This window comes from Erinaceus europaeus, chromosome 1 (genome assembly GCF_950295315.1).
Source record: "Erinaceus europaeus chromosome 1, mEriEur2.1, whole genome shotgun sequence".
Classification (NCBI taxonomy): Eukaryota; Metazoa; Chordata; class Mammalia; order Eulipotyphla; family Erinaceidae; genus Erinaceus; species Erinaceus europaeus.
The window spans coordinates 97,809,423-97,825,337 of NC_080162.1; the positions used below are offsets into that span (position 1 = coordinate 97,809,423).

General features: G+C 38.9%; 1 protein-coding gene across 1 annotated transcript; it reads right to left on the reverse strand.

The window, feature by feature from the left end:
* Nucleotides 1-335: 335 nt before the first annotated feature.
* Nucleotides 336-7,279, reverse strand: MSMB (microseminoprotein beta). The gene is made up of 4 exons (XM_016189716.2): nucleotides 7,228-7,279; nucleotides 3,623-3,722; nucleotides 2,113-2,218; nucleotides 336-643 (listed from the first exon to the last, which is right to left on the reverse strand). Exons 1-4 carry the CDS (start codon nucleotides 7,237-7,239, stop codon nucleotides 514-516), a joined length of 348 nt encoding a protein of 115 aa, XP_016045202.1. The 5' UTR covers nucleotides 7,240-7,279; the 3' UTR covers nucleotides 336-513.
* Between the last annotated feature and the right edge of the window lie 8,636 nt (nucleotides 7,280-15,915).

Sequence of the window (15,915 nt, forward strand, 5' to 3'; positions counted from 1 at the left end):
TATTCATGTGTGGGGTTATCTCCATACTGTATGTCCGGTTCCATTGGTTCATATGTCCATTTTTTGATACAGTACCACACTGTTTTAACTACTATTGATTTGTAGTATAAACTGAAATTGAGAATTATGTATCCACCATTTTTTTTCTTTTCTCTCAGGAATTATTTTGCTGTTCAAGTTTTTTTTTAATGGTTTCACATGAGTCTGGATAAATTTTCATTTTCCTTGAAATATGTCATTGGAATTTTAATAGGGGTTGCACTGATATTATAATAGCATAAGCCAGTGAGAAATCAACAAAGTGCATTATTTCAAAATATACACTTACTCATAAATTTACTTAGAAGTGTTTATTATTCTGTTAGTGATTTATCAATGCTTTACAAGAGCATAAGAAAGTTTTTTGTGTGTGATAAGCAGTTACACAATCAGATATTAAAGGTCAGGAAGAAATAGACATTGTCCTATAGATCCTTGGCCTCCTAGAGTCAGAAGCAATTATCCCACCGTTTATTACAAAATTGAACTTGTAAATTTACAGGTCTTTTTTGGGTTTTTGCGTTCCACCACTTTATACTTGCATGTCTTGTCATCCAGGATGGCTTCACACTTCTGCTCATTATAACCCATTGGTATTGCAGCGCTGTTATTGATACAAGAACAAGGTTTGCCAGAATACTCAGGACAGAGAACATGCAGTATACTTTCTTCCCAGAGTAGCCACATCACAGTTGTCTGAAATGCCAACCAGCCCCCACCAATTTCTCATTCCTCTTTGACTGATAACCCCAAAGTGTCACCTTCAGGGACCAGGACCCAAACACACAGAAAGTGCTCTGTGAACACACTGATATCATTCTCCAACTCCATCCAACATGGATAGAGAACAGCAGGAAAGGCTGACAACCCTCTGCAGGGCCAAGCAGCTTGTTTCAGCCTGACTCTTCTAGCTCTTCCTGCTCAGGAGTGGTCAGCTGTACTGCTGCCTGATTGCTTCATGAGAGAGATGTACAACACTGACATGGAGGCCAGTTTGAAGAACATGGCTATCCCAGGAATGAAGCCTCATTCTAGGGTGAGACAAGGACTCACATGCAGAAGGTGATGGAAACCAAAATATCTCCCTGGAAAAATCAGCCTATACACTCTAGAGTGAAAACAACTTTAGGACCCACTTTAAAAAACATCAACTACAGCTTACATATTCCCTCTGCCTGTTCTTGCAAATTGTCACATACCAAAGATGAAGAAAATCCAAATGAGTTCTAGAATAGCAATAAAACATTGAGTTTGCCTTTATATCTTCATCCAGCTATCTGCATGTAGGTATTTAATATGTGCTTATCAAATTAAAAAAAAAACAGGAGAAAATTAGAGGGCAATACAACCACAGCCACAGTCACAAACATGATTTAGTCTTCAAAATGAATAAAATAAAGGGGCCACTGGGTTATGGCACACCTGGTTGAGTGCACATGTTATAATGCGTAAGGACCCTGGTTCAAGCCCCAGGTCCCCATCTGCAAAGGGAAAGCATCGAAAGTGGTGAAGCAGGGCTGCAGGTGTCTGCCTGTTTCTCTCTCTGTCTATAACCCACATACCTCTCAATTTCTGGCTGTCTCTATCCATAAATAAATAAAAAGAAAAAATAAAATAAAATGAATAAAATAGAGATGTTAAAATCTAAATAAAACTAGGTCCTTATAATGAAATCAGACAGTCACATAAAGACAAATATTATTCAAGTTGAAGTTTATGGGCAAGACAGTGTAGTCAAATTCATAGAGCCAGAATACCAAATGGTGTTTTCCAGGAACAGTTGGTAGATAGATAAAAAGTTTCAGTTTTGAAAAAAGAAAGGTTTCTAGAAGCTGATACTTGAGAAGATTGCACCTAAAATTGGTGACTTAAAAGCACTGAAAATTTTTCTTAAATAGGTAAACGGAAAAATGCTGCTATCTACATTTACATTTACACAAAATAATACTTTATATTTGAATATGATTCAAATATAAAGATGAACTTGAAAGAGGGAGTAGCTATTCTTCAGAGAGAAGCCTAACAGTGGTAATATTCACCTATGCTCAGGTGGACTCTGAGATTGAGACTTACATGCTGCAACAAGAAATTTCTGTTTTGCCACAATCACACTGCATGCAATTCTTGGTCTTCCATGATGAATTCAGCTGGTGAGAGTTTCCTTCATCATCGGTGCATTCTAGAACAATACATGTGGCATTATTAGTGGGGCCCAAAATCATGCAACTAGAACTAGAACTTGCTTTTTAGGAGACTCATTCTTGTCCTGCCAACTGTATGTTGCACCCAAGAGAACAGGAATATCCTTGAATTTCACACTATCTAGAAAATGTTCTTCTTTTTCCACTTCAATTAATTTCTAGTATGTTGTAAATTATGTTAATTTACAACACTAGTACAGTTTACTTCATGCATGAATCATGTTTTAAAGTGCAGACCTTAAATTCTTTCAGACTTTATTTTAGAACAGACAGAAAAAGGAAGGCTGTCCTTTTCATTGACAGCTATTATAACCCAAGCAGTATTTGGTTCAAAATGGTTTTTATATTTCTTAATTTTGCTTGGTTTTATTAAACTGCCTCTGTAGAAATGTCTTGTTTCTGCATTTCTCATTATTATCCATCAGATATTCTCAACCCAGAATACAGTTTGGAATCATAAAAAGATATGAAAATACCAGTCTATGCTGAAGGCCCAACCTGTAAAGTCAGAGTCATGGATATGTGGCTGTATCTCATATTTGCCAAAAGTTGACCAATTGATTATAATGTTAAACTAAGAGTAAACGCTGCTGTTCTAGGCCCATTCTGGTCCCAGAGTGCTTAAAGGACTTGCATCAGTACCACATCTGCTTGGTTACACAAGCAGACTCTGTCTTCCAGGTCCATTGAGTCAGACTTTATTTTAATACCTTGCCAAAGGGCCTTCAGGCACAAAAGAAGCTTGCTAAGTACTGCTTAGCCAAGTACTCACTGATGTTCAATCCTGAGTAATGTAGGAGTCTATCAAGAGCTTCAAAATGAATAGGACCTGTCCCAGATTCCTGAAAAATTTACTGTGGATGGTAATCATGTATTTTTCAAATTCACAATCTCTCCAGGATATTCTCCTTTTGATTTTAAATAATTTCTCATTTTTTACACTTGTTAGTCCATAAGCATGCACATGTGCAAGCAAGTCTTTCACTAATCCCACTGCGAAAGTTTTAGTGCAGCAATATCCATACAGCAAATGCATACAGGCTGAGAATCCTGTACTGTACTAATAATGAATTGAATGGGACCCAGTTAAGCATACACATTACAATACTCAAAGACCAGAGTTCAATCCCCCAGTCTCCACCTGTAAGGAGAAGCTTCAAAAATGGTGAAGCTGGGCTGCAAGTCTCTCTCTCTTTCTCTTTCACCCTTCCTCTCAATTTCTCGATGTCTCTATCTGATAAATAAAGATAAAAATAAAATAAAATAATGAATTGAATTCTTTCATTTTACCACATCTCTGTTATATTTTTATTTCATAGATTCAAAGGCCTTCATCTTGCATTGGTTGAATCAGACCACAAATGCTGAAAAATAAGACTTACCATTAGGTGATTCATTTGATTTTTTTAGGATTAAATAACAGGAAGAATTGCATAAAACTATCAAGGTGGCCAAAACCAAGAGTCTTCCCAGGAGAACATTCTGTAACATAAACAAGAATGGAAGAGGGGAGAATGAATTCATATGGGGGATTGCTTAGGTTTCCTGTAGATTATTGCAGTTGTACATCTAAGGTGGGAGCTTCTATTCTCAGTAGCCCAGTATACAAAAATGCATAGTATACAAGTCACATAAGTAAACTTGAGGAACAACTGTCAAAACAGACTGAATGAGGTAAATGAAATAGAGCATAGGTGAGGAGGGTATCTAGGTCTAAATAAAAACTATTTGATTAAGTACTTTTCTAATCAGACAAAGCAAGGACTATAAAAGCTGGATAAGGGCAAGAGACTAGCATACTTTAATGATGACTCTTTTGGTCAATACCAGATCACCCAATCATCTGGGGCCCTAGTCAGGGAATCTTGGGATTCCCACATAGATGTGATGGGCCGAGACCTTTAACAGATCCTTCTCTCCACCATCGCTGGTCAACTCCGTCAGGAACAGCGTCGTGGATCCTCACCAGGGCCTCTGTAGGACCTTGCCATCAGTGTGGAACAAGAATGGTACGGACTGCCCATTCTCTGAAGGGATGCTGGGTCAATATACTCTAACACTCAAGGAAGATTGGTCCTGAAATGAGTGCAGCCTAGAATGTTCCTAGCTATGACCATTGAATGCAATCTCAAACCTATAGGGACACAGAGGCTGCATAGGCTTCTGTGCTGAATATGGGTCCCAGATCAGATGGATGGAGTTTACAGTTAACAATATTTATATACTTTCCCCATATTTTGGAGCTGCTCTCTTCCCTGATCCAGATTCCTAGCCCTATTTCTATATCTGACACCATCTCCCCAGACAATACCTTAAGCGTATTAGTTGTAGGGCTCAAGCAAAAATTGGTAAAGTCATGAGCCCCTTGGAATATACTTAAAATAGGCCTACTAGCTTTTACCAAAATGGAGACCCTCAAATATCATATGCTATATTCTTACCTTTAGGTTCCTGGTTATTAGATAATTTGTTCTGCTTTATATCTTTTTTTATAACTTATTCATTTATTATTGGAGACAGAGGGAAACTGAGGTGGTCCAGGAGGTAGCACAGTGGATAAAGCATTAGACTCTCAAGCACAAGGTCCTGAGTTCAATCTCTGGCAGCACATATACCAGAGTGATGTCTGGTTCTTTCTCTCTCTCTCTGTCCTCCATAAATTAATTAATTAATTCACTAGTTAATTCATTATTATTTTTTTAAATTTTTAAAAAATATTTTATTTTTATTTATTTATTCCCTTTTGTTGCCCTTGTTGTTTTATTGTTGTAGTTATTATTGTTGTTGTCGTTGTTGGATAGGACAGAGAGAAATGGAGAGAGGAGGGGAAGACAGAGAGGAGGAGAGAAAGATAGACACCTGCAGACCTGCTTCACCGCCTGTGAAGCGACTCCCCTGCAGGTGGGGAGCCGGGGTTCGAACCGGGATCCTTATGCCGGTCCTTGTGCTTTGCGCCACCTGCGCTTAACCCACTGCGCTACAGCCCGACTCCCCAATTCATTATTTTTTAAAGAGAGAGAGAGAGATGGGAGTCAGGCAGTAGCACAGCAGGTTAAGCACAGGTGACACAAAGCACAAAGACCTGCATAAGAATCCCAGTTCAAGCCCTCGGCTCCCCACCTACAGGGCATTCCCTTCACAGGCAGTGAAGCAGGTCTGCAGGTGTCTATCTTTCTCTCCCCCTCTGTCTTCCCCTCCTCTCTCCATTCGGATTCTTACGCTGGTCCTTGCCCTTCATGCCATGGGCACTTAATCTGCTGTGCTACTGCCCGACTGCCTTATTTTCCCTTTTGTTGTCCTTGTTTTATTGTTGCTCTGCTTTATATCTTAATGGTCTTCAGAGACCATGTTGCAGATGACACCAGCCTGACTTCCCTGGGTAGATGACTGCACAAATGTACCTTGGAACACTGCTCAACAAGGGAAATTTAGAAATAGGCTGAGAGTATGGATCAACCTGCCAACACCCATGTCCAGTGCAGAAGCAATTACAGAAGACAGGCCTTCCACCTTCCGTACCCCATAATGATCCTGGGTCCATGTTTCCAGAGGGATAAAGAATATGAAAGCTTCCAATGGAGGGGATAGGATAAGGAATTATGGTAGTGGGAATTGTGTGGAATGGTACCCCTCTTATCCTATGGTCTTATGGATCATTACTAAATCAATAAAAATAAAACAACACAGACTGAATATGTCATGTACCTTATAAGTGAGCTAGAAAAAGTTGTGGACTATCTGCAAAATAAACAAACATATGTTTCTACTTTAGTTTCCCACAAAAATAAAATACTAGAAGGTTTCTAGAGTTAAATGTTTATAATATGAACACAAAGAAAATACTGAGAAATGTTGATTTAATACTAAGTGTAAAAGAAAAGTTTGTCTTAAAAGGTTTATTAGATTCCTGATTATTTAATAATTTGTTCTGCTTTATATCATAATGCTTTTCAGCCACCAAGTTGCAGATGCTACCATGATGCCAGCCTGACTTCCCTGGGCAGATGACCTTAACAATGTGTCCTGGAACCCCACCTCTCCAGAGCCCTGCTCCAATAGGGAAAGAGAGACAGGCTGGGAATATGTACTGACCTGTCAATACCCATGCTCAACAGAGAAGCAATTATAGAAGCCAGACTTTCCACCTTCTGCACCCCACAATGATCCTGGGCCTCATGCTCTCAGAGCGATAAAGAATAGGAAAACTTTCAAGGGAGGGAATGGGATACAAAGTTCTGGTGGTGGTAATTGTGTGGAATTATAACCCTCTTACTCTTGTCAATATTTACTTTTTATAAATAAATTTAAAAAAAAAGGTTTCTTGCAATTTCAAGGTACCAGAACAGCCTGAGAATGGATAAGGAACACATCAATCTTAGGCTAAATGAACAAAGAATGAACATGTACTCTACATCTTTATTAAACCCTTGAATAGAAAGACAATCATCAAAACCCAGTTATGTATTGATGTGTAGAGGATGCCCTCGGAAATCTTGTAAGTAAACTTTTGGTTCTTCTTTGGTAGGATTTACTGCAAACTTTCAGAGGTTGCCAAATCAGGAAAGACAATCCTAACTCCATCTTTTCCCTGCCTACATGCTTTTCTCAGTCTCCTCTGTCTCCCTTCTTTTCTTGAGTTTCTGCATGCAGCAAATGTAAGCCCCTGATACATTGTAGGTTTAAGACACAAGGTACTTTTGAGTGAGACCTTGCTTAAGGCATAATTAGTGGAGGAAATAACTATTATTTTAAAGTAGGAAAATACATTAACATTTCCTCATAGCTCATACTTTCAACTTCTCCTCAATGGTTTCTAAATAATCTATTGAAAAATATATCAAACTCTAATAATCATATATAAAAGATTCATAGCTAAGGTACATTTACCCTTAAACAGTATCTAATGTAAACACATATAACAACATAAATATAGAGAACATACATGCAAATTTCTTCCTGACCATCACGTATGAAACCAGCTACATACCATTGTGACCATCTGGAATCTTGACAGGTATGTGCTCCAAGAAAAGTCACATAAAACTTATATAGGAGGGCACAGCCAATCACCTGTCATCACTAAGAAAGATAAGGTGCAAGAACACATTCAGTGTTTGCCAAGAGTTGATTAGTAACAGGATGTTTTGTTGGGATTAGCTTCTTATGATTTATGAGTTCCTTAGAAATCAAATATCCACCCTAACACTGTTTACCCTTGTGATCTCAACCCTCTCATATGCATTTGTTATTGCTGTGAAATAGCAGAGAGTTCCTCTTCTGATAGCTTTCAGCTCATGTTGATGACGTTCTTCCTTGTTTGGTTTCACATGCAATGAGTCACAGAGATGTCTGTGACAAAAGTGCTATGGTGGACTTCAGGAAGGCATGAGAATAACTATAAAGACACTGGTGGGAGTTAAGCAGCAGGTCAAGTGCACATGGAGCAAAGTGCAAGGACAGGCATAAGGATCCTGTTTTGAGCCCTTGGCTTCCCACCTGCAGGGGAGTCGCTTCACAGGCGGTGAAGCAGGTCTGCAGGTGTCTATCTTTCCTCCTCCTTTCTGTCTTCCCCTCCTCTCTCCATTTCTCTCTGTCCTATCTAATAATGATGACATCAATAACAACAGCAATAATAACTACAACAACAATGAAAACCAGCAAGGGCAACAAAAGGGAAAATAAATAAAAGAAAAAAAATTTTTTAAAAGACACTGGTTCTTATACTCATGGCTTTGTGGTCACTAGTTTTTTTTGCTCAAGTCTTTGCATACCCCTCTTATCCTATAGTCCTGTCCATATTTTTTCTTCTATAAATAAATTTAAAAAAATAGAAAAAAGGTATCCACAAAGATGTCAGAGTTGGAAATAGGTCTAGAGAGATGGATCAGGGCAGAGAGTAGCTCCCAAATATGGGGAGAGTATATAAGTACCATTAACTGTAAAGCACATTGATCTAGTCTAGGACCCATGTCTATTAATATTTATCACATGAGCCTGTGTAACCTCTGCATCCCTACTGGTCTGAATTCACATTTCATAGTCATAGCTAGGAACATTCTAGGTCTCACTCATTTCAAAACCCATCAACCTCGAGTAGCAGAGTATGTTGACCCAGCCTTTCTTCCAAGAATGGGGCACTACCACTGTTATTCTACATAGAGATCAAAGTCCTGTAGAGGCCCACAAGAGGGTTTATGATGTCGTTTCTGATAGCAATGACCTGTGATGATGAAGAGAGGAATCTTTTAGAGGTCTAAGTCCACCATATCTATATGGGAATCCCAGGACTCCATGATTAGGGCCCTGGATTATAGGATGTCCTAGTAGTGACCAAAAGAGCCATCATTGAAGTGTGTTAATCTCTTGCCCTTATCTAGCTTTTGTAGTCCTTACTTTATCTAACAGTGTTAGTCTTAAGAGTTATTGAGGGAAGTGAAATAACAACTGGGTGAAGAGATTATCTAGGTCTAAATAGAAATTATTTGACTAAGTACGTTATGGTGGTTTTTTTTTAGGTTTTTCCATTTGTTTCCTGTGCTTAATGAGTCACTATAGACTACTTTGCACTTTTACTTTAAGGTGTATATTTTCCCCTAACATGCGCACATGTATCCTATCTCATGGGACCTTGTTTATATCTAGGTTCTGTAACTTTATTAAGGACTCTTGACTTCTGGATCACAGATTCCTTAGGATCTTATTGTCCTATTGACCATGATCTCCTAATGAAATTCATCCAATAACTGTGTGACCTTGAGCAAATTTCTTAACACCACAAGCCTTTATTTAATTCTTTTGTTAAAGATGATGATAATATCTTCTTCAAATAGTTGGATATATAGCGACAAGGAAGAAAACCCGTTATGATCTAGGTAACCAGATGACAACTTGTGGACTTTCTCTTTTTTAAAATTATTTTTATTTATAAAATGGAAATACTGACAAGACCATAGGGTGAGAGGGGGAGGGCCTTGTCAAGGGTACAGTTCTCCATAAGCAGCTGCTTTGATAGAATTTGAGGTGTATGTTATTGATTAGCATTAATACAGATGAAAGGAAGGTAATGAAGGAAGATGGGATAATGGAAGAAATTAAACTGCACTTTGGCCTGACAAGTTTTCTTTGTACTTTGGGATGTGACAGAAGAGAATGGGTATATGTGGAGGATGTAAAGGGCACCATAGTTACATGACTAGTATAGGTCTCTACTTAGTTTCTTGCAAGCTCCCAGACCATTTCTTGGATCAACAGTTTTTCTAATACATTGGTAGCTGATGCTATTGATGTTTGGATCATGTCCTTCTATTCACACTTGCATCAATTTGTAATTGTGCCAGTTTCCTCACAGGTTATCAACTTCTAGAATTATTAAAGTCATGGGCCTCTTGGACTATACCAAAAACAGACTTCCTAGCTCCTTCCTACATGAAGACCCCAAATTTCATCTTTACCATTAGGTTCCTGATTATTAAACAACTTGTTCTGCTTTATATCTTAATGCTTTTCAGCCACCAAGTTGCAGACACTACCATGATGCCAACCTGACTTTTCTGGGCAGACCAACTCACCAAATGTGTCCTGAAACCCTACCCTTCCAGAGACCTACCCCACTAGGGAAACATAGAAACAGGCTGGGGGTATGGGAATTAACCTGTCAACACCCATGTCTAGTGGAGAAGCAGTCACAGAAGTCAGAGCTTCCACTTTTTGCACCCCATAAAGATCTTTGGTCCATATTCCCAGAGGGATAAAGAATAGGGAAACTTCCAATGGAGGGGAAAAGATATGGAACTCTGGTGGTAGGAACTATATAGAATTGTACCTCTCTTACCCTATAGTCTTGTCGATAATCCATTAAAAATTAAAAAAGAAAATAATCTACACTTGCTTCTCACAGGAACAAATGTCTGTTGACATCCAAGAATGGATGGTGACTGTGACATGGAAATTCTGGCATCTTCCCAATCTTGTTATTTACAATATTAGATTTGGGGCTTCCTGGAATTTCTAATCTGAGTTACAAGCTACCTGCAAAATACATTAAGCAAGCATAATTTACATAGAACAAGGAAGTTCTTTATATACACTGAGTGTTTATACTTTAGAATTAAGTCATGGCATGAACATACTAGTTTCCTCTTTAATCATTAGATCATTGTAGATGAAGTTCATATTAAGAATAGAATGTGTTTTCTTTGTATAGAAATGCAATTCTACTCTAGGACACAATATCCTGGTACATGATCAGGCTCATTTGGAGTCTATACAATTTTGTCTTTTTTAACACTAACCTGGAGATGATAGACCAAAGCTGTAAAATAAAAAACTATGTTAAGCTAAGGGGCATGTACAATAAAATTAATGTCTTTTCAAAGTAGATTCTCAACAAATTTTTAACAAGGGTTACACATTGAATTAACAAATATAAATAGCAAATCAAGATAAAAGGAGACAAATGAAATCATAAGTGAAATAATAAGTGCTAGCAAACTTGGGCAGGATGTTCTTGGCTTCCAGGAAGAAAAAGTGCACAAAGCAGGTTACATAATTCACAGAAAGAGAGGCACATTGACAGAGATACTTTCCTTACTTAAATTTTTTATTAGTGATTTAATATTGATTTACAAAATTGTGGGGTGTCAGGGGTATAATCCAGAATGTGGCCAGTCATTTGGTGTCATTAGCAAAGCTAAGATGCTATAACACATTCAGTGTTTACTGAGAGTTGATAATTAACAGGATGTTATACTTTCCTATACTTTATGAGTTCTTTGTTATTTATTCATTTGCCACCAAAATTTTCACTGGGGCTTGATGCCTGTATGCCATCCATATCTCCCAGTGGACTCCTTTCTTTTTTTAGATAGGGTAGAGGGGAAAATGAATGCATGGGGAGATAGAGGAGAAAGAAACACCTGCAGTACCGCTTGTGAAGCGTTCCCCTGCAGGTGGGGAATACAAACCTAGGTTCTTAAGCATGTTACCTTGTGCACTCAACTGTGTTTACCACTGCCCAGCCCCATGAGTTCTTCAGAAATTAAGTCTCCACCTACTGGTATGTTTATTTTTATGATCTGCACTTTCTAACCTGCACTTGCTGTTGTAAAATAGCAGAGGACTCTTCCTTGAGCTGTCAGCCCATGCCAATAGATAGTTAGCCCTATGATTGATGCCATGTTAGATTTCACATGCAAAGAGACACAGGGATGCTTGTAACATAAGTGGTAAGGTGGGCTTCAGTAAGGGATAAGAATAACTCAGAAGATCAGCTCCTGTAACGCAGACACTAATTACTATGGTCTATTATTGTTACTATATGAACTTATAACAAAGAATATATTTTCCAAGACAATAATGAGATTTCCACTTATATATATATGCACATATATACATTTTATATATGAATATATAGTAGTTCTTTTTTATTTATAAAATGGAAATATTGACAAGACTATAAGATAAGAGGGGTACATTTCCATGCAGTGCCCACCCCCAGAGCTCCATATCCAGTCCCCTCCATTGATAACGCCCCTATTATTTATCCTTCTGGGAGTAAGGACCCAGAATCAATGTGGGGTACAGAAGGTGGAAGGTCTGGCTTCTGTAATTGCTTCCCCACTGAACATGGGCATTGACAGGTCAATCCATACTCACAGTCTGTCTTTCTCTTTCCCTAGTGTGGCAGGGATCTGGGGAGGCGGGGCTCCAAGACACATGGTGGATTCGTCTGCCCAGGAAAGTCAGGTTGGCATCATGGTAGCATCTGGAACTTGGTGGTTGAAAAAGAGTTAAGATATAAAGCAGAACAAATTGTTGACTGATCATGAACCTAAAGACAAGAATATTGCAGATGAAGATTTGGGGTCCCCACTTTGGAAAGAGCTAGTAGTTCTATTTTAGGTATATTCCAGAGGGCCCATGACTTTACTAGTTTTTGCCTGAGCCTGACATCTAATATGCAGGTGGATCCAGGTTATTGTCTATGGAGATGGTGTCAGAGTCCTGTGCAAATAGAGGGTGAGAGTTCATATTACAGAACTATTGTTGAGAATCTATTTATCCACTAGAGAATTTGGTAACTGAATATCAACAGAATTCATTTTTGTCTCAGAATAAAGGAGCACAAAGTATCAAAGGTTATGCTCGGTACCCTGTTCCACCAGTTTGATAATATAAATACCTGTTATGTAGCATGTATGCTCTCCATTTTGACCAAGACCTCTATGTAGAACAGCATTGGTAGGGATTGCCCCACTCTCTTCCACTTGAGGAAGACTGATCCTGAATTAAAATGTATCTAGCTGTGACCATGAACTGCGACAGACTGACAGGGATGTAGAGGTTACACAGGTTCCTGTAATAAATATGAATAGGCATGGGCCCTAGGTCAGAACTATGGGGTTTATAGTTAATGGTATTAATATTTTTTCTCATATTTAGTAGCTACTTTTAGCTCTGATCCAGCTTTCTAGTCCTGACACCATCTTCCCAGACAATACTTTTACCTCACCTACATGTTTGCTGTGGGGTTCAGGCAAAAATTATTAAAGTAATGGGCCCCTTGGAATATGCCTAAAATAGACTTGCTAGCTTCTTCCAACACGAAGACTCCAAATTATATCTGCTATATTCTTACCTTTTCCCCCAGATTATTAAACATTTTCTGCTTTGCTTCTTAATACTTTTCAGCCACCAAGTTTTAGATGCTTCCATGATGGCAATATGACTTCCCTCAGCAAACAACTCTACCAGTGTGTCCTGGAACCCCACCTACCCAGAGCCCAACTTTGGTAGGGAAAGATAGACTCAGGCTAGGGGTATGGATAGACTTATCACACCCATGTCCAGCAAAGAAGCAATTACAGAAGCCAGACCTCCCACCTTCTGCACCCCAAGAAGAATTTTTGTCTGTATTCCCAGATGTATAAAGAATAAAAAAGCCTCCAAATGAGGGGATACGGTAGTTTGTGGTGGGAATTCTATCCTTGTTATCTCACAATCTTTTAAATCATTATTAAATCACTAATTAAATAAATTATAAGGGGGGGTTCCCGGAAGATGGAGGACTGAGAAGCTGCTAATGGCTTGAGCTCTGATCGCATCTTCTGGAAATCGTAGGATTTTCTGCCTTTAGCAGGCCAGTCAATAAGGGGTCCTAGCGGTGACACCAAGGAGGTGACTATAACTTAATTTGGGTTAAGAATTAGAGTAGAGGTGGTGCGGACTAGCGGGCGGGCTGCTCCAGACTTCCCAGGCTGCAGCAGGCAAGGCGGGTGTGCCTGGCATTGTCCTTGGCCCGGGAAGGTGGCTCCTCCACCGGTTGCAGAGCGCTGCTGGGAGGCCGGCAGAGGACCGGGAGGGAGCACTGTAGCTCGAGGGTTTTCTCTTGGGAGTCTCCGGGGACCACTGCGACCCTGAGGGCGGATCCAAGGACATCCTTGAGTACAGCTCTCATTGGATCAAAAAGACTTTGAGCTAGTTTTCATCTTTGAGAAATCCCTTAAAAAAGCTTCGGGGGGGGGGGGGGTTCCCGGAAGATGGCGGACTGAGAAGCTGCTAGTGGCTGAGCTCTGACCACATCTCCTGGAAACGGTAGGATTTTCGGCCTTTAGCAGGCCAGCCAATGAGGGGTCTTAGCAGCGACACCAAGGAGGTGACTATAACTTAATTTGGGTTAAGAATTAGAGTAGAGAAAAAAGGGGGAAAAAAAAAGGAAAAAAATTTTTTTTCTTCCTTTTAATTTTCAAGCATACCTCCTTCCCGCCCCCCCCCATAACCAGTCCTTTTCTTTACCAAATTCCTGTCCCACCAGGGAGCATCATTAATTCTAAGTCTATACCCTTCTGAAACCTCTGGCCTTTTTTCTTTCTAAGTAGCCAACACCCCACCTCACCCCGCATAGCTAATTAAATAATTAAAAATAAATACATTAAAAAAAAACCCTTTCCTTTCACTGCCCTTTTATGACTGTTCTTTTTCTTATCTTTTTCTTTTTTTTTCTCTCTCTCTTTTTTTTTCTTTTTCTGATTCTTGTCATCCCTTCTTCCTTAATCCTACAACTTCCAAAGTCACAGCCCCCAGCCCCCACACCAACAAACAGTGTGCTTTTTTGAATTTACTGATACACATTTGGGAATTTCCTTTCACTGATCTTTAATTACACCTCTTTATCTTATCTTTTCCCTTTTCTCTCTCTTGTCTCTCTCTCTCTCTTTTTTTTTAATCTTGTCATACACTTCTTCCTTCTTCTTTGCCTTTCTGAATTTATGAATTATTTTGGGGAAGAAATCTGACTCACAGTAGACTCTCTATGTGTGTATCTCTGCTCTAGTTCCCTTTGCCCTCTTGTTACCCCTAGAATATACAGTGGATAGTAGATTTGCATAACTGTCTATTCTTGCTATCCTTTCTTTCTTTTTTCTTTCTTCACTGGGATTTGGTTACTATTTTTTCACGGACTGGAAAAATTGTTTGGCTAACTGGTAATGATCAAACTACTTCAATACTTGCTTCAGTTGCTACTGTAATTCCTGAGGTTGGTGAGTGCAATTGTCATAAAGATATTTAGTACAGTGTCACTTGTACTCAAGATACAACAACTGAGGAACAACAGAGCATAAAAAAAGAAACACAAAAATAAAAAAAATGGGTGGATGAAAAACAAATAAAACTGCTACTCCAATGAATGAAGACAAGAGCCCAGAAGAAACTACAAATCAGCCAGAAGTAACCATAGATAAGAAAAGTATGCAAGCAATAATAAACTTATTAATCACAGAAATGAAAACAACATTGGAGGAAAGGAATGGCAGTATTAGGGAAACAACAGTTGAGAACCCCAAGGAAAATACTGATTATCTTGAGGCAATTAGAGAACTGAAAGCTGAAATAGCTGTAATGAAGAAAGAATCTGAGGCAAGGTAAAGCAGACTAACAGAAGCAGAAAACAGAGATAGTCAGACAGAGGATGAGTTAGAGAAAACTAAGAAAGATGTGAAAGAGCTTAAAAAGAGATTGAGAGACACTGAAAACAACAACAGAGACATATGGGATGATCTCAAAAGAAGTAACATTCACGTAACTGGGCTGCCAGAGGAAGAAAGAGAGGAAGGGGAAGCAAACATTCTAGAGGAAATAATACAAGAAAACTTCCCAGACCTGAATAACAGAAAGGACATCAAGATTCAAGCAGCCCAGAGAGTTCCAAACAAAATCAACCCAGACCTGAAGACACCAAGACACATCATAGTCACAATGAGAAGTAGTAAGGATAAATAAAGGATCCTAAAGGCTGCAAGAGAGAAACAAAAAGTCACATACAAGGGAAAACCCATAAGATTATCTGCAGACTTATCCACTCAAACTCTAAAAGCCAGAAGGGAATAGCAAGATATCTATCAAGCCCTGAATGAAAAAGGGTTTCAACCAAGGATAATATATCCTGCTAGACTTTCATTCAAACTAGATGGAGGGATCAAAACCTTCTTAGATAAACAACAGCTAAAGGAGGCAACCATCACCAAACCGGCCCTGAAAGAGGTTCTAAAAGATCTCTTATAAACAAGAACATCACTATAATACTGGCAATATATCAGAACAAACAAAATTTTTTTGAACAATGGCACTACAATACATTAAATCCATAATATCAATAAACATCAATGGCTTAAACTCA